Genomic DNA, 25,014 nt, shown 5'->3' with positions numbered 1-25,014 from the left:
AATAACAGATAGTAAAAAAAAAAAAAAAAAAAAAACTATAAGTGTTACGTACACGTATATATCAGCTCAGACCGAGGCTGCTGCAATCTAAGTGCCAACAGTTTATATATATATGTGTTTAAACTGTCTGCAGATACATTTAGCATTTTTTTCAGACTCAAGTCGATCGTTCCCAGTTAATTTAGTATACTATCCGCGTATACCCTTAATTTCTGTGCTCTTTCAAAGTCGATCATCATGTTAGCGTCGCCTTTTTATTTTCCCACACAGCCGGCACGTACGTCGATCTTCAGTGAGTCATCCTGTACCTCTTCCCATATGCACGTGCGTGCGTAAACCTTTTTCCTCAACCCGGTCTCCCTTTCCCTAGCCGGCTTATATTTACCAACACGTACACGTGAACAGACTGGGACTGCATGTATTCGAGCAAACAAAAATGTGGTATGCAAGAGACATTTTCGATTGGCTCTCATTCTTGATTTTTTTTTCATATCTTCAAAAAGTGATCATTGAAAAAACGTCGAGAGTCACAGATCATGAACTGCGCGCTATAAATTAATTAATGGACTATATATATATACTAGCTAGAATACATGCATATATGCGGTCTGCATATAATATATATACTCCTTCATAATTTATGAGGTTAATTATTCTTAAAGTAATAATAATTATTATTATAATCTCCTGCCAATATCCGCATTTTAGAAAATCTGCTTCATTTCACGTGTCGTAATGTAAATTATGTAATACACGTACGTGTGGATGCGAACACTATATATATAAATTCTATTTCAAACCATACACCTCGATCAGCGTCATTCTAAATTAGTTTGTCATACGAATTCAGTCTTCCAATATCATAATCTCTACAACAAAAATATATTCATACACTGCTTAATGTTCACAAAATATATCGCAGGTTCCGTGCTTCTAATTTTTCTTTTTTAGCTTCGTACACCGTGCCAAGATTGTACATGTATTGACTATCTTTGGTTTCTTAGTTGGCATCCTTGACGATATAATCCAATAGAAAAGATTGAGACTTCAGTTCATGGCTCGACATAACAGCCAACCACAATCGTTGAGACGAAATTTGAACGGCTGTAATGTGAATGGAGCTCTCGTTTTTTCCGGAGTGTATTTGAACGGTAATATTTTCGACAAAGTCTTAACAATTATTCATCAAATGTTTTCTTTTTCTGAATTGTGTTATTAATGTCATTTGACAAGGAAGAAAAGTGAGCTTCGCAAAACGGTAATGGTACTTGATTGCTGCAAAGTTAAAATCGCCAACGAAGCAGCGGTTGGTTGCAAGGACACTGATAGTTATTCCGATTACTTGTCTATTTAAACTCAAATGGTGTATTTCTGTGGCTGTATTCTGCATTATTAGTTTATGCATTATTAGTTTATGTCTCTTGAGGTGAGATAGTGAATTCAAAAGCCAGACGCTAAAGTGTGTGAAAGCAGCGACACATTTGTAGTCTTATTGAACTTCCTTTTTCCCTGTCCGTTGCTAGATCTGTTGTTTTTATGTAACTAAAATCGCAGATTTTTTGCGGTGTTTTTTTTTTTTAATTTGTGAAATTTTAAATAGTTGAGTGCATGTTACTGCGATTCTCTCTGCTCTTTCGAGGGACTAGATCACTATTTAAAATTGTATATGCAGAATTACACAGTTATAAGTTAACATTCATTTGTAGTACTTGAGAGAGAAGTTTTACATTTAGTTACAGTAATTTTTTGTTAGTTTTTGAACTTATTTCCTTTTGAAACTTTGTGGGGTTTTTTCCTGTTTTGATATTTTTTTCAATTGTGTTTACAGTCAAAGCTTTTCACTGGATTTTCTCTTAAAGTAATTCATAAAAGAATATCTTAATCCATGGCATCAATGGAACCAAAGCGTGTCCTGAAACCAATAAACAGTGCCAGTCAATTAGGAACTGGTGAGCAGCATTTGAAAAAACAGCACGAAGATATATCATCATCAGATTTAATAAGCCGAGGGTTGAAAACCGAACACTCAAAAGAAAACATTGCTTCAAGTTCCAGTTTGATGACAAGTGATGCTGCAGCTGCAGCAGACGCTGGTAAAATGTAGGTCAACAAAGATAAATTTTCTTTTGTATTTTAATATCTAATGTCTTCAGATTATAAATTATTTATCTTTTACTTGAAAAAGATTTGTGGTGCTAAAAGTACTCAGAAAGCACTTATTGCATAGTGAAATACAAAGCATTATTACATTTTAGTGTAGTAACTGATTATGATATCTAGTTTATATGTTTATTTTGGGGATGGAATTGTATTTCAAGTGGAACAGATCATAGCAGAGTATACATATTGTCTATATTTTCAGGAAAAAGTGGTCTCTTGACGATTTTGATATTGGAAAGCCCTTAGGGAAAGGAAAGTTTGGTAATGTGTACCTTGCCAGGGAGAAGCAAAGCAAATATATTGTGGCTTTAAAGGTTGGTAATAATACTCTCATTTATGATAAAGTCTAGACTGGTTTTTATTAGCTCTGTGTATTTATGTTTGTTGAGAGCATTTTGGCTAATGTAATAGAATTGTTAAATAGATAGCATCAAGTTTTGTCCCTTTAGAATACACAACTGGTGGTTTGTGGGGTGAGATTGACATCCAGTCCACAGTACACAGGCAGTAAAAAGAATGTCCTGCCTTTTGTCTCTCCATACAGTGTAGACCAGACCTTGGCAAAGGCCGGCCCGCGGGCCAGATCCGGCCCGCCTCCTGTCTCTGACAGGCCGGCCCGCCAGTATATATACCATATATACAGTATTGGGTAAAACTGAGTTAACTATATTAGTCCGGCCCTCTAAAACCATCTCAATTTCTCATGCGGCCCCTTGGGAAAATTAATTGCCCACCCCTGGTGTAGACCCTACATGCTTTCAAAGCTGGACTTAAAACCTCTTTCGGAAATACCTTTTGTAATTGGTTTAGCCTGACTGTTACTTTCTACACCTTCTCTCTGCATTCTTTCATGTTCCAGGCAATGTTAATTGTGCATGTGTATATGTATGTTTGTCTTATTGTTGTGTCCTCTGTCATATATATATATAGTCATATATATTGCTGGATGTTATCATTTTGACACAAGGGAAAATTTGGGAACTACCAGTCAAAATTGCTGCCTTTATGATCTAGGAGATATTTGTGTTTGAAAAATACATAATTATTGATTTTTACCCAGTGTTTCTCATGCATAACATTTGTTTCCAAAGTATAATCTCTATCATGCATAAGATATGTGACAATAATATAGCCTTAAAGTGTTAGCTATATGTTGCCAAAAAAGAAGGAATGTGTTAATCTAATGTCTAATGATGATTTCTGGGAAAAAATATCAAAAATGGCATATAAAAGGTATCTCCCCATTTCACCATGAATTCAGTTTGCTTGAACGCCAGAGCAGCATGAGAAACAGACACAGCAGTACATTTAGCAAACTACAAAAATAAAGTGGGAAGGAGAGGAAAATGTTTTAAGAAAGTGATAGAGGTATTTACGAATTAGGTGGTTTTTATGGCCATCCTTGAAAACTAATTATTGCACTTAAATGGTTCGTGTGTATAAAATATTAGACCTCATTTTTGATTCAGCATAGATTTGATGTCTGTTACAGCTCATGTTCAAATCACAGCTACAAAAAGCAGGAGTTGAGCATCAGTTAAGAAGGGAAATTGAAATTCAGTCCCATCTACGGTAAGTAAAAACTATCTAATAAATGTAAAATTTATAAAGCGCATCCTCACACTCCTAAGGAGTATGCTCTTAGTGCTTAAAAACAAAAATCAAAATTTGGAAAACATTAAGAGGAACCAAATACAAGAACAAGTATTGTCACTCTTTCTGATGCATGAGCCTATGTTAATCCAACTCTGGGTTTTCACAAAGATGAATGTGAGAAACATTTTCTGGTGATTTCCGTGTTAAGAGCACACACACACTCCCTACACACACATTCCAGGATCCTGCTGTTAAAGCTTGGCAGTGCATTCATGTTAATATATTTGCCTTTTCAATATTTTTAACCTGTGCAGGCCCTTTATAATTTTCCCTTTAACAAAATGCATCCAGAGAATACTACTTACAGCAGACGGTGACCAAAGACTGCATGAGACTATTGTCAATAGCCAGAGACAATGTGTTTATTCATTTAGAATGTTAGGTTGTTCATTGCGGTCACTTTCCAAGTGGCAGTTATGCTTGATTGAGTTAAAACTTGCTTTTCAGCAGTATCAGTTATCTTTCACAATGACAACTATTGCAAAAAGTAAACAAGTTATGGTAAAGAAAATGAGGATTTTGGAAGTGTATAGAAATGGGAGAATGTACAGGTTATAGTTCAAGAATGTTATTAAAGTTCAGGTTGGGACTTCTGATGTCAAGAACATTATTTCCTTGGAAGCTTTAACTTTTGTTATTGCACAGTTCAGTCATATAATTAACTTAAACAGTTTTCTAAAAGTTGTATCCAATCATAAAAGTTTATACCCTTAACATTTATGAATTGAGAAAAAAAAAAAGATTATGCTGACATGGATGATAAATAAACTTAAGTCAACAAGCATAAGGAGGAACAAATACACATATACAAAAACAAGAAAATTCTTTTGAAATGAATATTACGAATGTCACCATTATTTTCTGTGCATCTAAAGTTACCAAGAATTACTCTAGTCTATATAAGTGTCAACAGCAGTCAAGTTAACATGAAACATTAATAAAAATATAGATGAATAAATGTAAATAAGCTGTAGTCATGAAGGCGTCCACTTCCATGGATGCAAACCATATAGGAAGAGTTAAAGATAAGCAATTCTGTTATTTTGAACGTTGCAAAAGGATTGCATTTTAGTGAAGTCCATGTTTACGGCTTTGCATAAAAACAAGTTTAGCCACAATACCAAGCAACATTTATTACACCATGGTTGTAATATTCACACATCATGGAATTGCAGAGGGTGAGTGAATCATTAAAATATGTAATGAATTAAAAGTCAGACACAAATAACTTGGTTCATAAAGAATCTGTATAGCATGATGCCATGATGAATACATTTTCTTCTTCAGTCACGAAAACATTCTGAGAATGTTTGGATATTTTCATGACAAGACAAGAGTGTACCTAATTCTAGAATTTGCTCCAAGAGGAGAATTGTACAAGGAACTGCAAAGATGTGGTAGATTTGATGAAAAGAGAACTGCTACTGTAAGTACATTTTTGGTCACACTAAAATAGCTGATTGTAATCTTCTGCTATTAACTTTAAAACCATTCGATATTTTCTAACTACACAAAGATTGGTTTTCTGAAGATTTTTTTTATCTTTGGTGTAATGCCATGCTGCTGGTCTCTACCTTGTTCTTCATATGTCATTGTTGATATTTATAGAAGGTACTTGTCCTGGTTTCTGTGATGTGTAAAGCTCAGTGATCATAGGACTAAAATACACCATATGTTAACTTATTATTACTTGGTTATTGGCAAATGCTAATGACCTTCAGACACACAAAATGTTAATGATACTATTTTGTTAATATTGTTTTAAATGCAGTTTCAATAAATAAATGTAAATGTATGGAGCTTCATTGACAGAAAATCTTAGTCTTTTAATACGTAGATATATGTTACCATTTTCATGTCAAGTATTAATACAGTTACAGATTGTATATCTATTTATGGTTATCTGATAATTTTTCAGTGGATTTTTACTAGTGTAGAAGGCTGTTTTGTGTGCAGTACATCCATCAGTTGTCAAGTGCCTTAACATACTGTCACAGTAAGAAGGTCATCCATAGAGATATAAAGCCTGAAAATCTTCTCTTGAGTCTTCGAGGTGACTTGAAGATTGCAGACTTTGGCTGGTCTGTGCATGCTCCTTCATCCAGGTAAGGAATAAGACAAGCTTAACTGCAATGGTTTTATGTACTATAACTAGAGTGTTGTTACATATATGTGTGTGGGTGTCTAGTGGTGGAAATCCATTTCATTTGTCTAACTCCCACTAAATTTGGCAGGAACATTCATGTTGATCGGGGCTCGATGTAATTACTGTTTATTTTCTCCATTCTGGCTCCAAAAGGAAAAATACTGCACAGAAGAAATTGTAATATACCTCCATCTTGCATAACAAATATGGACAGCATTGTGATTTGCGATGGTACATGGAGTGAGAAGAGTGCACAAAAGTCATGCTGAACATGAGCTTTCAAGTTAGACAAGGGACATTTGTAATATTCATTTGACTACACTGACACTGCACAGAAATAAGCTTAAACTTGGATTACCTAATAGAAAGTGGATAATAAGTTCATAGCTGGAAGAGTTAGCAGCAAAAATCAACCTACCCAACTAGTGTCTATTTATAAACTTATAGGCACACTAAACATACCAGTAACTTTTAAAGTCACTAGAGTGAAATCAAATTACTAGCATAGAGACAACACCACTATCAGGAATTTGTTTTCAAAAAAGAATATGTAAATGTACTTTCATTACTGTTTTTGTTTTTGGAGTAAGGTAATACACTAAAACCTCCTTATTTAGACCTTTTAGTTTCAACCAAATAATTTGTCATGGATGTCTTTTGCTGTATAAACATTGTCCTCTGTTATGACTACCTTCTCAACCTGACCTCCAACCAACATCTTTGCATGTTGAATAAACTTAAATTTTAAAGTAGATTGCTTCTGGCTGATTATTCTCTGATTTTCTGCAGAAATCAAATTTATTACATTTTGAACGACTGGCTATTAAATGGTGGCTTGGCTATATACATTCATTATGTTGTGAGCAAGTACTATTTGCACCCTTCCTCTGTGTAATATTCTATATTCATGGCCTGGTAATATCAAGCTTTGGAGAGCCTGGCCACAGGATTCCATGCTATACGCATTCTTTATTGAGGTACTCTTCACAAGCTTGTTTCCTTTGCAGACGCACCACAATGTGTGGCACTCTTGATTACCTTCCTCCAGAGATGGTGGAAGGCAAAACTCATGACGAAAATGTTGATCTCTGGAGTCTGGGGGTTCTCTGCTATGAGTTCCTTGTTGGGTCGCCACCCTTTGAGGCAGAAAATCACTCAGAGACTTATGCACGAATCACTAAAGTTGACCTGCGATTTCCAGATTTTGTATCTTCTGGTGCCCGTGACCTTATTTCTAAAGTAAGTCAGTTACAAATCTTCGCTTTTAAAAGCTTGTTTGATTTTTCTTCCTTTAACCTACACATGTGGTTGCTAATTCTATTTGGCGAACATCCCCAGTTGCAGTTTTATTCCTAGCAGTATCCTTGTAAACAGTAAACTCAAATATTGGGCATCATTCATGTATTGGCCATAGCAATTTGAATACATTTAAACTGCTTCCCTTGTGTACAGGTGCATCACCATTTGCACACTGAATAAGTTATTTCAAAAGAATTCAATGCCAGACCTACAACTGACACTTGAAATCATTTGCATTTACCAGCTGAGTTGGTTCACTGTTACAGCTACTACGTCATGACCCCAAAAAGCGCCTACCTTTACAACAAGTGATGACACATCCCTGGATTCTAGAGAACTATACCCCTTCACACCAGACAGCAAGGTCAGGCCCTGCTGCCACTTCCTGAGCTCAGCTGACCAAGATTATTCTACCAGTTTCATGGAACACTGGAACTAATGGTTTAACCATGTAGCCACTTGTTCACGTAATTGTTTAGTAAAGCTTATCATTGGGAATATGTGAATATGGCACATGCTTTTGGACAACTCATTGATCAGATTAAACAGTACACATTGCAACATGTAAAATATGTGTATGTGTGCAAGGGAGGAAATTGTGAGGAAATCAATGAAAACAGTAGGGTTTTAAAAATGTTGATGCATAACTTTATTAACCAAAGCAGTTAAAATGCTCTTGAATATTTTGTTTCTTTAAACCTACTTGAACTTATCTTGTCTACCCAATACCCCCACTCCCTTCCTTTCCATTAATATGCAGTGATCCATCAGGGAATGGTATGTGAACAAAATGATGCATGCCAACATTTTTATACATATAAACCAACCCTTTTCCACTAATCTGCTTAACACCTGAATGCCAGTAATTTTACATGTAACAGGTCCTTTCCAGTTATTCTTAGTGTTTGACACTCAACGTGCAGCTAGCAATTTGGCTAAGCAAATCTTATGATCGTTTCAGCAACTATTGGGATTATCCCAAAGTTGGACTAATTTTTTTTTTTTCCATTCATATTTCTCAGTTACTGTTCACTATGGCTTTCGACTCAGGTACCAAGCTGATGCACACAAGTTACTGTCCATGCACTGTTTTATAAACTTGTTCAGTCATGGCCAAATCCGGTCCCTGCTGTATGCCACCTACTCGGAGTGTACTTTCTGTTAAAAATATTTACTATAGGCTGATGGAGCAATGGTCTTATGTGTGTGTATATATATACTATGTATTGAATAATCCACTAAGTTCAAAAAGTGACATTTTCTGCTGTTGTTGAGAAACTACCATCATTAAAAAGTTAACAAAATTTAATAGTTTTGCTAAAATTGGTCATTAGTCTTTGCTGGTGTTGAAATGAGACCTGTCACAATCATTTTTAAAATGAAGTGTACACTGAAAGCATGCCAAACTGCAAGGACTGGCATTTAATGAGGGATTCTTCACTATAAATGTGCATAAAGCACAAAAGACAGTCTGTGTATTAACAGTTTAATAACATTTAAGTTTCTGAAGAGGGGAGGGAAAAAAACCCAATGAACTTGCTTCAATAAACCTAAAGCCACCCAAATATTCAGTGGCATGGTCATCTAGCATTTATAGAAAATGCCTGAACCCATGGGAGATAAACTGGTCATTCACACTAGCCAGTCATCTGCAAGACCATGCTGCTCACAAATATACATTGATATACTGCCACCTTGCACAAGATATGCTGACAGGCACTGCCATAAGAAATAACCAGTCTGCTCCCCCAACTTTAAATTTTGGCATTTTCCTTTTCTCCTGCATGCATAACAGCTGCAAGGACACATGCCACATCCATCCAGAGCTTGGTGTAAGGCTTGAAAGTGGCAGTAGAGATCAGTGTTTGTAAAATCCAGTTCTGTGCTTGAAATCATCTTTTATTCACTGAGGCACAACTTTTCACTCCTACGTGTGTGATAAACATGTAACAAGAACTATATAAAAGGGAGGGGTGTCATTAAATGTATCACATGAAATTGTAACTTGTTTCTCAATGATGCTTCTTCTTTTTGCTGGGATTTCTGCTGTCTCCGCCAGAATGCTTGCGTTTCTGTCCTGATTTTGAAGAGTGAGACCGATGTGATGATGATCTGTGTGATGATGACCGATGTGATGACGAATGATGTTGATGACGTCCTTCATCTTCTCCCAGCTCCTTTTCTCGATCCGCTGCATAGAACAAGCACAACCATTCATACATTTGGTGGGAGAAACAGCAGGATTGGGCTGACATTCATTTTGCACCCACAAAGCAAACTAAAATATGCCATCTTGTTTAACACAATGAACAAAATTTTGCACCAATAACCAACTAGAAGGTGAGTTCCTTTACTCATTCTGGTCACTGCCCATCCCTGTGATTGAGTATTTGACCAGTACTGTTTAAATACTTGTACCTATTAACCTATAATAAAGACAATCATCAGTGACAGGCTGTTTTAAAGAGCGTTTTTTAAACATTTACAAAGCGTGACTTTTAAGAAAGATGGTTTCTGTTTTCTTGTACTCCAAATAAGTTCAGATACATTTCGTTGCAGTCTGCAATGCCAACGCATTTTTTTAATAAATATATACAAAGAAATATAAAGTATTGAAATTTCATTGACCATTTGACGGAGATCCAAACTGCCATGATAATGTATCTTTACTCCTGCGTGTGTTAAATGTCTGTATGAGTATGTATGCCTGCCCATGTGAGCAAAAGAAAAATTTCTGTCTTGAGTCTTCTCGACAGACAATAAAGTCTGATTTGATTTGATTTGATTTGATAAAAGTGAGGTGATCTAATACACCTGAAATTGGCTAAAGCTACCATTAGACATTCTAACCACTCATTCAACAGGGCTCTGGCTACCATTCTCAGAACAAGTAGTTAAACACCAGTAATTTACGCTCTTCAAGCTGGAATTCATAAAAAAAATATAACACATCTCTTTAAAAAAAAAAAAAAGACAAAAGACCAACCTAAAAGGTTTGAATTTTTTGGCGGATATCAGCCGATATAGGCAATATAAACCTAACCTGTAAATTTCAGCTACCAAAACCCATCTGTTAATTATCTGCTAGCAAAGTATGCAATTCGAACCTGCAGTACTACATCATGCTAGTGCACCATTCACAAAATTGCCACCAGTCAACACCAAACAGAATGAGCGACAGTTTGACTATTCAGATGTTGAAAGTCTGCATTTCTAGTGCTTAAGTAGCAGCTTTTTAGAAGCTGAAATTTACAGGTTTCATATCACCTATATTTACCAATACCTGAAAAAAAACAAACCAAAACAACCTGCAAACCATTCAGGTTGGTCTTTAAGCTTGGTACTAAAGATAATACCTTTCCGTGCCTCTTCTTCCAACTCATCCCAGTCTTTGCCACTCTCTTCACTGGAACCAAGCTCTTCCTCCGAAGCTGAATCAATTTTGCACATAATGTAGATTAAATGCGATGCTAATTCCTGTTTTTTGTTTTGTATTTAATAACACTATATTTGTAATATTTTTTAAAAAGAAAATAAAACCTCTGTACTTCTAATTTCAAAATCAAGGGGAAAAAAGTCTGTAACAGAAGACAACAAAGTTCAGAACAAAAATATCCTCAGCAATGCACACAGTGTACAAAAGCATTGCCAGAGAGTTAATACCAACCTGAGTCTTCTTCATCTTCCCAGTTAGAATCATCACTGTCTTCCTCACTGCTTTCATCATCACCTGTTTCTTCATCAGATGGCCGATAATCATCTTCCTCCTCAGTCTCTTCTTCCTCTTCTTCTCCCTGACAAGTTACACATCAACAGATTAATACCATTTAATACAGTGGGTACAAAATATTTATCCAGCATACAACAAATAAGAATATTGGGTCAGGCCTGAATAAGCATATTACAAAGAATCACAGCATAAAACACTGCATGAGTACCCACTTCACTTTCTGGATCCAAGAATGTCCAGCCACCATTATCAAAGAAACCGTCTGGGTCATCAGTAATGGTTTTCATGATTTTGGCCCAGTTCAAGCTCTGTACGCCTTCTGTATATCGGATATCACAGGAACTGCAATCAAAATATATTGATATTACCAAACAAAACTGCATCACAAAAACAACAACAAAAAAACACCACAAAGGGAATAAAATAATGGGACTGATCATAAGATTGTTTAATGTACACAGGATAAATTGTGGCATTGTACTTGCTCAATAACCTTAGTTCTTACACTTCTGTATAACATTTAAAAAAATTTTCCCATTGCGCATCCCCAAATCTTTTTAAGACAGTCACACACATGAATGTTTTATGTCAACAACAATGCATATACATGCTCAGACACATTTAACACAAGCACACACATGCACATGTGAAGTCATGATCTGCAACTTGCCCAAGATGAAACCTAAACACCTACTTGAGCCATTCCTTGACATGATCCAACATGGTCATAGGAACAGAGTTGATCATGGCTACTTTACGGTGATAGTCCTTAAAAATAAAGACCATGTCAAAATTCTTCAGGTGAAACTGCACACGTTCAAAATGCACTATCTCCACGTCTTCCAGAGATACGACAAATGGGGGCTGTGAAACAAGACAAAATAAGTCATTTATTGAGAGTTCCTTTTCACTTGTATACTCGTTCTGCAGTCAGTCCACAACAGGAATAGTTTAAACAGCATTGTCCATATCTGTTCTAAGATAATTGGTATCAAGCAGGGATTTAACTTCTTTTTTGTAATCAACGGGGAAGCTTCCTGCACTTTTCCAATCTCTGAACATGCACTAATGGAAGAATTTATGTTACTAAGTTCAAGTAAACGTTATGCTATAATAATAATGGGAACTTATAACACACAGCATAATGACCAAGATAGATTGCACTCTCTGTATGTCAACGCAATCAATAGGCACCTGAAATGGTTCATGTCATCTGCAGTCCAGCTGTTGAATTGTCATTACAGATGAATTGTCAGTTGTGTGTGTATGATGTAGGTATGCATATGAATGGTCAAGATGTAAGACTTTTTTCCTTTAGTGTCTCTTGCTCTTTTACCCAGCAACTAGAACATATTTTGTAGCTAGAATTTTATATATATATAGTAAATGAGAACATTTCCCATGTTTAAATTATCCATCGGGATTAATAAAGCTGGTCACTGTCATTGACATCAACAGTACAGAATCTGTAGTCCCAGCATTCTGCCAATGCAGGCTTCATTAGCTGCAAGAAGCCCCCTGTGTATTCTTGGAGGTAACCAGACACCTTTGGTTCACAATTAAAACCTCAGGTGCTCTCTGGATATATATAGTAGATTTTTCAATTAAGAGAAATCTTTTAATCCTTTAAAAACGTGCTTTTTCAATGGAAGATACCAAAGAAACAGACATTGCAATATACCATTTAAAAACAGAAGTATTCGAAAATTTTCTTTACATTTATTTTTTAACTGAAGGCATCTGGTTATTTTAAGAATCTTCTGAAAAAAAGTCATACTAATAGCAGAAAACAAATACCACTGACCCATTCAGTCAGGTTGACTAGGCAGCCACTGGTGGGTTGAAGCAGCACTGTGGAGCGGAAAGGTACACCATGAAATCCCAGATCTCGAAAAGGCATGTCAAATTCCACTTCCTGTTTTGTTATGGCCTCAACTTTCTCGCAAAAACTTTTGAATGCTGACTTCAGTTTCTGACGAAGCTCACGCTCAGCCTGAAACAATGCTAAACTGTAAAATATGCTTTGTTCCTAAGGTAATGTTAACATAACAATCTTTGAATCTACATGATTCACCCACCCTCATGCTCTTCAAAGGCAAAACTTTAACAATAATTCAAGCACAAAATAAATGCAAGGAACTTTCACAAGCCGAAAAACATGCAATAGTCATGGTGGAATACAGGGGATTTGGTTACAACAGAGCAATGTTGCCCTCTTCAGGTCAGAGCAATAGAGTAATAGCAGTCTTAAGAAATAAAAATCGTCTTTTTTCAATATTTACCCGATAACCTATTAGAAGAGTGAGGGCTACAGCTGCAATGCATTATTACCCCTGGTTAGTGGATTTAGAAACCCTGGCCACCAGAGGCCCCACTGACCCATGTGCTTCCACCCTTGGCCATTGTAAAAAACTTTGCAACATGAGTTTAGCAGTCTTTTCATCAACCCCTACACAGACAAGATTGGGAAGGCACTTGTATCGGGTCGTCTTGTAGGTATCGAAGAAAGACAATTTACATAGAAAATTTCAGTTTTTCTTTAATTTTAGCAGATGACCTGCCTATCAGGAGAATAAGCATTAGGTGGTGAGCTCTGCCAAGCAACACTTAATGACCAAGCAATATACCTACAGTAAAATTAGGCTGTGGCATGCTGTGCAGCCAAGATTGGGTCAACCAGATGCAGAGCTGCATATAGTCATGTTATTAATGGTTGGTGAAAAACAATACCTGCTCAGCATGAAGGTCATCTCGGTCATGCATGTGTTGATGCTTGCCGAGATCTGTTGTGATCTCACCAACTTCTGTGTAGAACTGGACATCAATGTGCTTCTTCTTGCCAAACAATATAGCATTCTGGCACACACACATTCTCAAATGAGTACTCTGGCTTGACAAAGCCCAATACATGCTATTTCAAATGTACAAAGCCAAGATGAATGTAATTCTAACTAGTGTGATTTTTATCCTGTCAAACCAACTCTGAAAATGTTGAATATAGCTAGCTAGATGAAATTGAAAAATTCAACAGTTAACCCAACCACAGAACATTTATAACTGCAACTATAATGCAGCGTGCTTACTCATAAGCTATCTTGAACTACGTATACAATACATGACCACTGCCCTCAAATACAATGGATAAAACACAACTTCAAACCTATGTGCAGAAATCGTACATCTAACCTTAAGGTTGAAGTGAAGCAGAATAATCATTTCACCATCACAAGGCTGGAAAAAAGCATGCTTGATGTTGTTGTAAAGAATGTCTACTTTGTCACCACGGACTGAAGTGAAGCGAAAACCTGCAGCAAAATTCAGCAACTGAGTGATCATTACAGAAGATTTTGTTTTTTTCAAACTCATCTTACTGCTTTCTCTAAGCATTTTGTGCAATGTATTATTTTTTATATACTTTTTTTCTTTTATTGACTTTGCACACTTTACTACAAACATTAGTGATAAAGCAATATAAAATATCTACTGGAAGGTTACAAAAATTTTAAAAAGGTTAAACCACAGAATCCATTAGCACTAGTGATCAAAGTAGCAGTCAACTTAAATGATTTACCATATCTAGAGCAAGACATGTAGAAGGTGGTGCCAAACCTTCTCCTTCCGACACTTTGCTTTCTCTGATAGACAAGACACCCATTTCTGCGGACAGCTGCTAGGTGGGCAGGGGGATTTTTCTAGCCACAGGCTGAGCACTAGTGACAAAGCTACAGAGCCTCATCCTATTCAAATTATACTACTGATAAACTTTTATATGACATTGTACAAATTCTTTGAATATTTTCATCGCTTTATAAAAGAGATGGCCAAAAGGACAACTATCCAAAGTGCCTGCAAACTAACAAATCATTCCTAAAACTCACCGTTTGTGTGAGCCTCCAAGGTTCCTGATATGCGTTTGGAGACTATGTTTGGCCTGATGTAGAGGTCCTTCAATTTTGGATTGCCTCTGTTTGGGTTCACAATCAGTGTGTCTTGCTTCACAATGCCCTGGATTACCACAACTCTGACACATCAAACTCCACCAATAAATTAATAAAGAGGTAACTAGTCCAAGAACTAATTTTAACAGTCACCCTTAAATCTTTTTCTAACAGCAAGGGTGGAAAGGAAACAGATAATAAAACCATGACAATACATAACCCTGTGATGTAGGCCTCTCTCCCAGCTCTCTCACACGCTTATCAGTGTAAAATGTAACCGACGTTCTAATGAAGTTTGTTCTCACCTCTTTTTCACGCTCCTCAGCTTCACGTGTTTTAAACTTTTTCTGCACTTCCTTAATGAGACGGAAAGCTGTGTTGAGATTTGATGATGGTGCAGAAATCTCACCTGGTTCTTTCGTATTAGAACTGCGATAGGTTCTTAAAAAAGCAAGCAATTTTCATTTAAATATGAATTGTCAGTTAAGTTTTTATATTATAAGTAACATTACTATGCTTAGATGACAAAAAAAAAAAAAAAAAAAAAAAAAAAAAAAAAAAATGCTGGCTTTATCTAAACACTCAATTATAAAAGATCAAAAATAGTGCTATAGATAAAGTGCGAGTGTCAATCTATGTATTCTCGTCAGTGGAAGAAATTTTAAGGATTATTATAAGTATACTATTAAGAATGGCTAAAATGTTTCTTTTCAGAACTTAGATACAGATATACCTACATTTCTTTCAGAAATGTGAGGTCAAGATTAGGAAAAGTGGGTCCTTCTGCCCTTCCCAATGTTGCTCCTGGGTGAAAAAAGTTGATTCTGAGGTAGGTATAGTCTCCTTCCACAGACTGACTGATATTCTATCACAAGAGACAAAAGGAGACGTAACAGGTGGCGTCAAACAAGCTGATAATTATAAAAACAACTTCTATTATGTTTTGCAAAATGTTATTTTTACGAGTTAAAATAATTGTTAAATTTTTTTAAAAATTAACCTTGAAGGATTATATGAAGGACAGTCCAAAAACAATTAAAAGCAATGAGTTATTCCTTCACCTTAATGGTAGAAATGTGAAATGGCGTTGGAGCTCCAAATATCGGCAACACAACAGTCTCGTACTTCCGATCTAAAAGAAGGGGAAACCAGCATATAGCTGTAGCAAATTTCATAATTCAACTTCTCAAAAATCAGTGAAAAAAATTGAAAGAAACTTCTCACCTACATACAACTTGAGATCCTTCACCTCTGACTCTTGTGGAAAGTGGTTGTAACTTTTGTATGAAATATTTGACTTGCGAACTCTGGAATGATCAAAACACAATAAATATGCTTATATTGTAAACCTTAACACTAATGAAGCCATAAAAGCAGGTTTATTTTATAGACTTTACAGTATAAGTACATTGTGACAGTAAAAAAAAGAAAAACCCTCTTTAATGCAGTTAGCACTGTATGTGCTGTGGACTAGTATTTTGTTTTAAACTAAACTGATAACATCCCATTCAAGGAATTAGCACTATTCACATTTTCTGGTCCACATTCATGACAATGTTGTTTTGACATGTCCCTACTTTTACTAAGATACTGCTTTCGCATTAATAATAAAAGAAATAAGAGAAAACTTTATACATACTAGGACTTAAAATGTCTATGGCCACACAAAAGCAAAACATGTCAAAAAGAAAAACAAAACCACCCTTTCCAACTCACTGGACCAATGCTAGTTACTGCATAATTCTGAGTATTAACGTGAAGTAACCACAGATCAAATGACAGCATAACTCTAGGCCCATTGTGTTAAGTGACTTTAAGTGTAGCAGAGTCCATGCATTGGCAGCGTAAAATGTAATAAGGTTCTACAGCCAACGTGAGATTTTTGACAGATCAATATTTATGTTCATATGTTTACATTGTGTACTGACTTCTTGTCTCCAGAATCTGTCTTCATTCCTTTGAGCCGCTCTCTAGCCTCATCATTAAGCCGTTGAGCAAGCTCTTTCTGATGCTGCTGCCGCTTTTCTTCAGAAGGAGCATCAGCCTGAAAACAAAAGTGAAGGAGAATTAGCCTGAAGACAAACACAAAACTTTGACCCATTAAGGTCCACACTTCTGCACATACTACCCTATTCTCAGGAGCCAAAAGGCCTTAGAGAACAACATGATATGGTGACGCTTAGACTATATCTAAAGAATTGGAATTCCTGACGTACCCTTGTGCGCTGGTCCAACACAGCATTGCGTCTGCCCCGACCCAGAAAAGCATCTGTTTCTTTGGGCACCTCCAGTTCTTCTTCCTCCTCCTCTTCCTCATCTTCATCTTTGAGGAAAATGCCTATGTGCTTCACTCTTTTTTTCAAGTTTGTCAGCACAGTTGCAGGGGAGCCCTGGACATATCATAGGGAAAAAGAAACTTATTGTCTGGGCAAAAACATCATCCACGAGGTTTAAGATTAAGAGCTCTCCAGACCATGCATTTATGATTTAGCTAAATCATATTACAATCCTTTTTTTCTATGTTGTATAAAGCTGTCTGTGAATAAACTCATGCAAAACAGTCATAAACATACAACATAGCAGTGTAGCAAACGTATCAGCAGCATTTCTGGTAACCTGATATTTGTTAGACAATACCCTACTCCAGCGGTTCTCAAACTTTTACTTGTTACTAACAGATGAACAAAGGTACATCCATGTATCCCCCTTAGCCAGCAATGTAAGCTAATTTCACTAATACCGGTATTAGAAACTTTTAAAATATGACCACGTTCGCGGCCCCCTTGTAAGCATGTCATAAGCATACTTCCATAACTATTTTCAGGGCTGAAATCTGTATAAAACGGACAAAGATAAGCAAATAAGCTCCTTTACCTCATTAACTAACGCAGTGTCTCCCACAAAAAGTGCGTATGTTTTCTCCTTTTTTGCAGATGACTTCCATACAAGACCAACAAATCCCACATTCACATTGAAAACCATGCCTGCAAAGGCAAAAAAAATCTTTAAAGAAACTATGCATATCAAAAAAGTCCATTTTGGGGACATTAGGAAAGTGATCTAGAAGGCCTCTGAATGGATTCCAGTTGACATATTTTGCATATGCACACACATACGCTCAACAGCAAGTACATATACATACACAATAAAGCAGAAGTAAATGAGCACACGAGTTAGAATACGGTCAGAAAGCAAATTTGAAAATAAAAAGTAATTATAATGACCTTCAACTCTAAGATACAACACAAATCCTACCTTTCTTAGCTGGAGCATTTGTCTTAGGAGCAATGAGCAGGGAGCTCTCCCTGAATTCAATGCCCATGGCAAAGCCGAAACTTTTGGACATTTTGGCTTCTAGCTCTGGTCGTTCTGCTTTCACGAGACTGACACCTGCCTCATATACATCACTCAGTTTTGTGCCTTGTTGGGAAAGACAATAAGCAAATTTAAAGATTTTCTTACTGCAGTAAAGAAAAATATTCACTTCAAGAAATATTTTATTCTTTTTGTACCCAGTAAGTGGGAAAGCAGACAGCCACTGCTGCTATAACCAGAGGTACACACGTTCAACATGTCTGTTATTGCAAATTTTCCCATTAGTTGACCCAGATGTTGGGAATGGGTACCTGGCTCTATAGATGGTTGGAAAAGATAATGGCATGAGGAAGGACACCACTCTCACAAAGAAATTCTCCTAGAAAAGTGTGGTCTCAAATCCCCAATGAGTGAACGGGTTGGAACTGTTTTACTTTTAACACTTATCTCCTTTTTATTAAACATTGCTGTTTTCGTTAAAATATTTATCCAAAATGAGTTAGCGAGAGAAAAGGGCTGAAACAATCTGCTCTCACAATATGTATATGCACACTGTAATCCCATTCTGTTAACCTATTCACTACATGAAGTTACATGTACTAGTTAGACCCCACTTTGACAGAATAACTTCAATGCTGCTAGGCATGTTGACCAAATTGTAAGGCATGCATATGTGCAGTGGCAAAAGTCAAAAGAGAAAGATTGGGAAAGTGGGAGTTAAAGATTCCAGAATGAAATATGTTCACTACTGCAACTTGCAACATGTTTTAGTCATGGTGAACATAGAAAACCCTAATGCCTATGTGTACTGTCACACAGAATATCACAGAACTTTCAGGAGACATAGTGACCTCTTTTTTGGAGAAAAGGAAGAGAGGTGCAGGCTCATTTTTTTTTTCTCTGCTGACTTAACTTAAAATGAAGTAATAACCAGTGGACCATACCAAGTGCTATTTCACTGTCTTGTATTTTAGCTAGTAAATGCAAGACAAATTACTTCTAAATGTGATCACAAAGAAGTATTTGCAAGCTTATTTTTTTGAAAAGTTACAATGAAAAAGTCACACAAATCAAACTAAAACTGACCATGCTGTAGTTTGGCCAGGATCTCCTCCTCCACCTTGACCAGAAACTCGTAATTCTTCTGTGTCTCTTCATCAGGGTCAACCAGCAGTGTACGCACAATGTTGGAGCAGTAAGATTTAAAGCGAACTCCCATGCAGCACACAATAGCTCCAAAGTCTAGGGCATTATCATCACTGCACACCAAAAAACTCAGTACAACTAAAACATGCCCAAGGTCAAAAGTTTAGATTTTTCAAATAAGGTTGCTCTAATTATTTTTTATTGTTATAAGTTGGATATAAATGAATACCTCACCTTCAGTAACGCCAGCTAGTGAAATGTAAAAGCAAGCTGCAAAAAATTGTAGAAGCCTGTTAACAAACCTTACGGTCGAAAATTTAAGGCTGTAGTTCTTGCCACTCTGTATAATCGCAGGGTAACACATGTCCAGCTGAGATGAATCCACCCCTTGGACATACTTCTTGTTCTGCAATGCCTGCTCCACCCCATCAGCCAGCTTGGAGTGTTTCACTTTCTGTAAGCACACGACACAACTGACTATATATAAAGAGCACTGGCTGAAATCCAACCAATGCTGGCAGAGATTTTTTTTTTTTTGATGGGGAGAAGATAAATTGTCTACATAACACCGTGGCTGACAAGGCTCGCTAGAGTGCATGTCAGGTGATCAGTCTACTCCTTCACATTTGCCAACCAGTTCTTTATCTCAGCATCAACTTCTCCTGAAAAATACTGTCATAAGGCCAAACCAGATCTGTTTGTGCTGCTTTGCAGTTGCAGAAGGTTCCTAGTGTCCTACAAGGGTGGTGACTCCTATTTAAAAAGTCATTGGTTTTCCATTCCCCGTACCAGATTCAGGGCAGCTTCCTCAAGCTTTTGGTCCTGAACGCTTGTAGTCTCCTCTACATACAGGCGAACAGTGTACATCTCACATCTGTACAGCATCATGGAAATTAAGGGCATTTACACTCTGTACTTGGTAGCAAACCTGATGGTAATATTTCACCAAATCCCGTCAAGCCTGACGTAAAAGTCATGCAGCTGTCATCTTCAGAAAGAATGGCTCCCAATACTTAAAACTGTTCCCCTCCTAAACTTCATTGATGTACATCAGTCATCTCTGCTTTGATGGTACCATTAAAAGTTAATCATGACAGTGCTTTTGTGCTAGTCTCCATTTTGCAAGGTCTTCGGCGTTGGTGCCTGCTATTAGATCAACTGTCTTCAAAATCTAGGTAAGATGTTTCTCCCACCAACAGCAAAGGAGAAGTGGTAGTTGTGAAGGGTTTCTCCCACACTCATCAAAAAAAAAAAAAATAAATAAAAAAATTCATGTTAAACAATACTGGTAATAGAGGGGTAGTTTAGATGATGTTCACTATTCTGACAAAAATATGATCATAGATCCAGAATATGGTTCGTGAACTAACAGATTCAACTCATCAACAAAAGGTTATGGCTGTTTTGTCTGTGCTACATGGTGCTGTTCATGCTTTTTGATTTGAAAGGCCTTGGCAACAGGATGAGATAGATTTGAAGAGCGCCAAGTACTCAGAGCTTCTATGTTTGAGCATAAACTTTGATTACGGTAACACTGAAGCCGATCAGATTAGCGAATGGATATCAGCCTAACGGAAATGGGTGTACCCACACTATGCTGCTTACTTTTCTGTCGACTGTACCAGAGATTGTCATCTTCATCAGTTGCAGTCTCCAAAACACCTAGCAATATGACCTTTGCCACTTCCCACATCCCACCAGTATCATTTAATTAACACACGGGCAAGTTTTTTCACTGTGCAAGCGTTCCATGTATCTGGTCTGTATTACTTTGACAAAATCAAAATACTGACTTTTTCCTGACTATTTTGAGACATTTTTCCAGGTAAACTTCATTTATTGTCCACATACTGAGACCAAAAGCACATTTTGAAACTTTCAGAAGTAATCTATACAAACTTTAGTCTAAAAATACATAATTATTCATTCAGAAAATAAAAATATATTAATGCTTTTAAAAATTTAGTATAATAAATTTTTAGAAGTATACTGACTTTTTCCTGATTTTTAATGAAATTCTTCAAATGCTGACTTTTCCGAGGACTGGAAATCTTTTTCAAAATGTACTGACTTTTTAAAAGTTTTCCTGACCTGTATGGACCATGCACGTACCAATGGAAGTCTTTTCTCCAACTTAACTAGTGGTCTGGCTTCAATATTGCATGTCACACACAGTTTATATTTTGTCTCAAAATATACAGACATCAGACACCAAATATTTCACGAAACATCACAACTCTGCAGCAATGACTGCCAAGTAAAAGCAGTCTAAAGTTGTGGTTTTCTGATATGTTACACACTTCAAGTTCACACACAATACACTAAAATGAAAGAAATGCTGCTTGCCTTGTCTGCATCAATGACTTCCATGATCTGATCCTTCAAGTACTTGTTAAAAACATCACAAGTGACCTGACATGCACGTTGAATTATCTTCACCTCTGGCTCCTCTTTGGGTGCCATAATATAGGCAAAGGTATTGCTGGCATCAACCTTCAATCAATAGCAAACTCTTACAGAGCCGTGAGGGAAAAAAAATTAACTAATTTTAATATGCCAAATTATCCAATCCCCTACAAAGGCATATAGGATCACGCCAAATTTTAAAAACTAAATTAATATGCAAGAATGAACTATGTCAGACATTAAAAAGAATGAATCTAAGCACAAGCTTCTTTCATTTTCATCAATTCTGCAAGACAACCATGTTTATCTTATTACAGAACAAAGGTTATTTTATTTAAATTATAAAACTGGTTATAGTACCTTTTCAAAGCCAGCACTTTTGACAACAGCTCTCCAGCTGTCCATAAACTCGCCCGAAAACCTGTCTTTTGAAAACTCGCCTACAACCTTGCCCTGCAACAACCAACATAATGCCTAAACCCTGTGCACAAATATGACAGTAAATATCATAAAAATAGTTCTCTTTTTAAAATGGATTCTCCTGGTCAAATTTCTCTTAATGAGAGAATAACTACTCCCATGATATGAACTGCTGCTTAGGGCAGAGAAGGATAAAGAGCAAACATGTACACAAAAGTACTTTACCTTTTTACTGCTTTTAACAGCTTCCACCAGCTTCCCAAAGTTGGCTTTGTCCTTGTCTCCCTACAAGACAAAAATGCTACTAAAGAAAACATCTAGCATGCAAAAAATAATCGAATTTGTAAAATGCATTTTCCTGTGCGGATGCAAATTCAATGAGCTGCATACAAAATACTACAAACCAAATGACAGTCAACTATCAATACAGTATGCACAACCTGAATGAGAAGATCAAGCAAAACAATGTGATTACAATATACAATATTGATTTACATAACAGAAAAGAAGTCAGGAAGAAGAATCTCACTTTGTCTCTGACAAGAAGTTTGACTGGGGGAACTCCCTGGTCATTCTCCTTGCTGCCTTCTAGCTGCTTGAGAAAGTCAATCTTCTTCTTGCTTGCCAGTATGTATATGCCATTTTCACACAATACCATGACTGTATCTGTCAGCTCGTAGCCAAATAGCCAGGTCTGTCACCCCACCCCCAGAGAAAAACAAAAGGTTATGCAGTTGAAATAAAACTGGATAATACTAATGCTATTTTTCCTTGAAGTCAGCCTTATGGTTAAAGATGTGGAGAATTTCTAGAACATAGCTTCATATTTATCTTGTAATATTCACTGTAAAATGTCTGTCATGTCACAGAATGATGCAAAAATTATACTGAAATTCTATTTTATTATTTTAAAGCAATGACATGTCTTATTGTCAGTCTTGGGTGGAAAATTGTACAAACCTGCAGTGAAGTTGATTTTGAATACACTATTTCTTCATCTGCACCCACAGCAGTTATAAGTCCATCCATCTTCGCAAGGACATCATCCCCTGAAGCCTTCTGTAAACAATGAAATATAGTCATCTGTTAATTTCTGCATACATGGTGCAGCTAATGCCTACTAAGGCAGTTTGAACTTTCCAGTCCTTTAAAAAACATCATTGGGATACAGTCAAGTTATGTTGTGACTAATTAAACTGAATAATTAATAAACATGAGTGTGGTGACTGTATTACCTTGATATTATTGTAAATCCAGTTTTGTCTGCTCTTGTCTAAATTTTACAGGAGTAAACTTCTGTTCTACAAAACTGTCAAAGACTACTAGTTATTTTGCTCTGGAGCATCTTTTGTCATACACATTTTACCTGTTATGTAATGTGGCTAAATTTTTAAAATGTATTAAGCATAGCAACTTTTGAGACTGATATCATTTCAATGAAAATATGAGTGAAAGACTGACAGATGCTGGAAGCAGTGCACTACAATGTTTATCTCTTCTTCACTAGAACCTGTCAAAGGCATGTTTTGCACTGCTCTTTGATCTGGTCTGCAAACAAACTGCATAATTTTTCTACTGCTCTCAAAGTTTAAGTTGGTTTTTTTTTTGGGGGGGGGGGCATAGATTATGATGTTCCATAAATAGTATATGTGCATAGAGGATGTGCTAGTTGACAAGACAGAATGTCAGATCAAAGGAATGACCTTCCCTTGAACAGCTCACACAAGGGAAGTGGGTGGCAATAGTTTCATGTCACTGACAAAAACATCATTTCATAGAATACAGAGTAAACCAGCATCAGTAATTGATCACAGGACAAACAATCCTCAGACACTGCTCGGCTAGTACCGTATCAGTTTTTCTGGGCAAACCTATGGATTAAGAGAGTTTCTCTCAATAAGTGTAATGTGCTGAGCCTTAAGCTAAAACTTTGATACTTTCTTCAAATCATGTTAGTCAATTATCAATACCGTTACTGGAATATTTTCCACCTGAAACACATTTTATTTCTACATGTTTAAAACTAGCATCACCTGGCTCGGTTAATGTGCTGAATACTATAATGGTATTTCCAAAAGGAGTTATTTAAACTTTAAAGCCATCTGTCAGGTTAACTGTGAGAACGTATCAGAATGTCTAGTGTCACCAGTATAACAGTACAAATCCTTTAAATATCCTTTAAAAGTCTACAGTATACTGCCGCAAAACTCAAGCTGCTTTATTTGTAAACAGGACTAAATATAATGTTTCGATAAAAATGTAATACTATAACTGAATCTCACTATCCAGAAAAAATAAAACTATAGTAAGAATTGGTTTTCTTTATGACATGAAATTGTCTCTCTTTTTGCAACCACACAAAGATGTATCTTTTTTCTCTCATCTGATATAACACATAAACCACCACACAATTCACGAACATCGTCACAGTTTTGAGCAATCTGTAGCTTTAGTTAGCTCCGCTAACAGAACCATTTCACATTCAAGAAAGAAAAGATGAAAATGCAAAGCAATCACAAAGCAAACATCAGCCTACCGCCCATGCAGAATAAATTTTCTTCATTCGCCTAAAAAAGGCCTCTTTATCGAGTTTCAGAGTCATTCTCGAGAACAAGTCTGATCTAAAACGCCACTACGCGAATGGCGGGAGCCCGCACATGAACACTCTTTCGACGGGAAGTCTGATTTAGGGCCTTTTTGTAATGTACGTCATTATCCTAGCGAAAGAAAACGGATAAAAATTTCTTTATTACTTTATATCCAACACAATCTTTAAATTTAGTAATTTCCTTAATTTT

The 25,014-nt window shown here is 36.5% G+C and overlaps 2 protein-coding genes across 5 annotated transcripts; one reads left to right on the top strand and one right to left on the bottom strand.

The window, feature by feature from the left end:
• Positions 1 to 994: 994 nt before the first annotated feature.
• Positions 995 to 9,259, top strand: LOC112553266 (aurora kinase B-like). Of its 4 annotated transcripts, none has more exons than XM_025220368.1 (8): positions 995 to 1,151; positions 1,829 to 2,100; positions 2,363 to 2,474; positions 3,653 to 3,732; positions 5,104 to 5,242; positions 5,773 to 5,921; positions 6,970 to 7,201; positions 7,528 to 9,259. In XM_025220368.1, exons 2-8 carry the CDS (start codon positions 1,886 to 1,888, stop codon positions 7,648 to 7,650), a joined length of 1,050 nt encoding a protein of 349 aa, XP_025076153.1. In that variant the 5' UTR covers positions 995 to 1,151; positions 1,829 to 1,885; the 3' UTR covers positions 7,651 to 9,259. The 4 variants fall into 4 exon arrangements, with proteins under 4 accessions (XP_025076153.1, XP_025076154.1, XP_025076156.1 ...); XM_025220369.1 differs by having other exon boundaries at positions 1,141 to 1,258; XM_025220371.1 differs by lacking the exon at positions 995 to 1,151 and adding an exon at positions 1,286 to 1,306.
• Positions 9,143 to 24,908, bottom strand: LOC112553263 (FACT complex subunit SPT16-like). The gene is made up of 25 exons (XM_025220365.1): positions 24,753 to 24,908; positions 23,177 to 23,275; positions 22,746 to 22,910; positions 22,442 to 22,501; positions 22,157 to 22,249; positions 21,737 to 21,883; positions 19,693 to 19,844; positions 19,331 to 19,503; positions 18,185 to 18,349; positions 17,804 to 17,913; positions 17,146 to 17,319; positions 16,858 to 16,973; positions 16,154 to 16,236; positions 15,991 to 16,061; positions 15,667 to 15,794; positions 15,235 to 15,370; positions 14,870 to 14,996; positions 14,178 to 14,296; positions 13,722 to 13,847; positions 12,796 to 12,984; positions 11,686 to 11,855; positions 11,204 to 11,333; positions 10,929 to 11,055; positions 10,618 to 10,692; positions 9,143 to 9,452 (listed from the first exon to the last, which is right to left on the bottom strand). The coding sequence occupies exons 1-25, from the start codon at positions 24,816 to 24,818 to the stop codon at positions 9,274 to 9,276; spliced, it is 3,180 nt and encodes a 1,059-aa protein (XP_025076150.1). The 5' UTR covers positions 24,819 to 24,908; the 3' UTR covers positions 9,143 to 9,273.
• Positions 24,909 to 25,014: the final 106 nt, after the last annotated feature.

Source organism: Pomacea canaliculata, linkage group LG12 (assembly GCF_003073045.1).
Source record: "Pomacea canaliculata isolate SZHN2017 linkage group LG12, ASM307304v1, whole genome shotgun sequence".
Classification (NCBI taxonomy): Eukaryota; Metazoa; Mollusca; class Gastropoda; order Architaenioglossa; family Ampullariidae; genus Pomacea; species Pomacea canaliculata.
The sequence above is the reverse complement of the archived record's forward strand: the minus strand, read 5'-3'. Positions and strand labels throughout refer to the sequence as shown.

What these genes read in the sequence shown, in the direction of transcription:
- LOC112553266 (XM_025220368.1), top strand. Translation starts at nt 1,886, where the DNA reads ATGGCATCAATGGAACCAAAGCGTGTCCTGAAACCAATAAACAGTGCC. An exon ending in GCAGCAGACGCTGGTAAAAT is followed by an intron (nt 2,101 to 2,362) that starts GTAGGTCAACAA and finishes CTATATTTTCAG; the next exon opens with GAAAAAGTGGTCTCTTGACG. An exon ending in ATGAAAAGAGAACTGCTACT is followed by an intron (nt 5,243 to 5,772) that starts GTAAGTACATTT and finishes TTTTGTGTGCAG; the next exon opens with TACATCCATCAGTTGTCAAG.
- LOC112553263 (XM_025220365.1), bottom strand. Translation starts at nt 24,818, where the DNA reads ATGACTCTGAAACTCGATAAAGAGGCCTTTTTTAGGCGAATGAAGAAA. An exon ending in AAGTCATTGATGCAGACAAG is followed by an intron (nt 19,845 to 21,736) that starts GCAAGCAGCATT and finishes GTGTGCTTACAG; the next exon opens with AAAGTGAAACACTCCAAGCT. An exon ending in ACAGATTCTGGAGACAAGAA is followed by an intron (nt 16,237 to 16,857) that starts GTCAGTACACAA and finishes TGATCATTCCAG; the next exon opens with AGTTCGCAAGTCAAATATTT.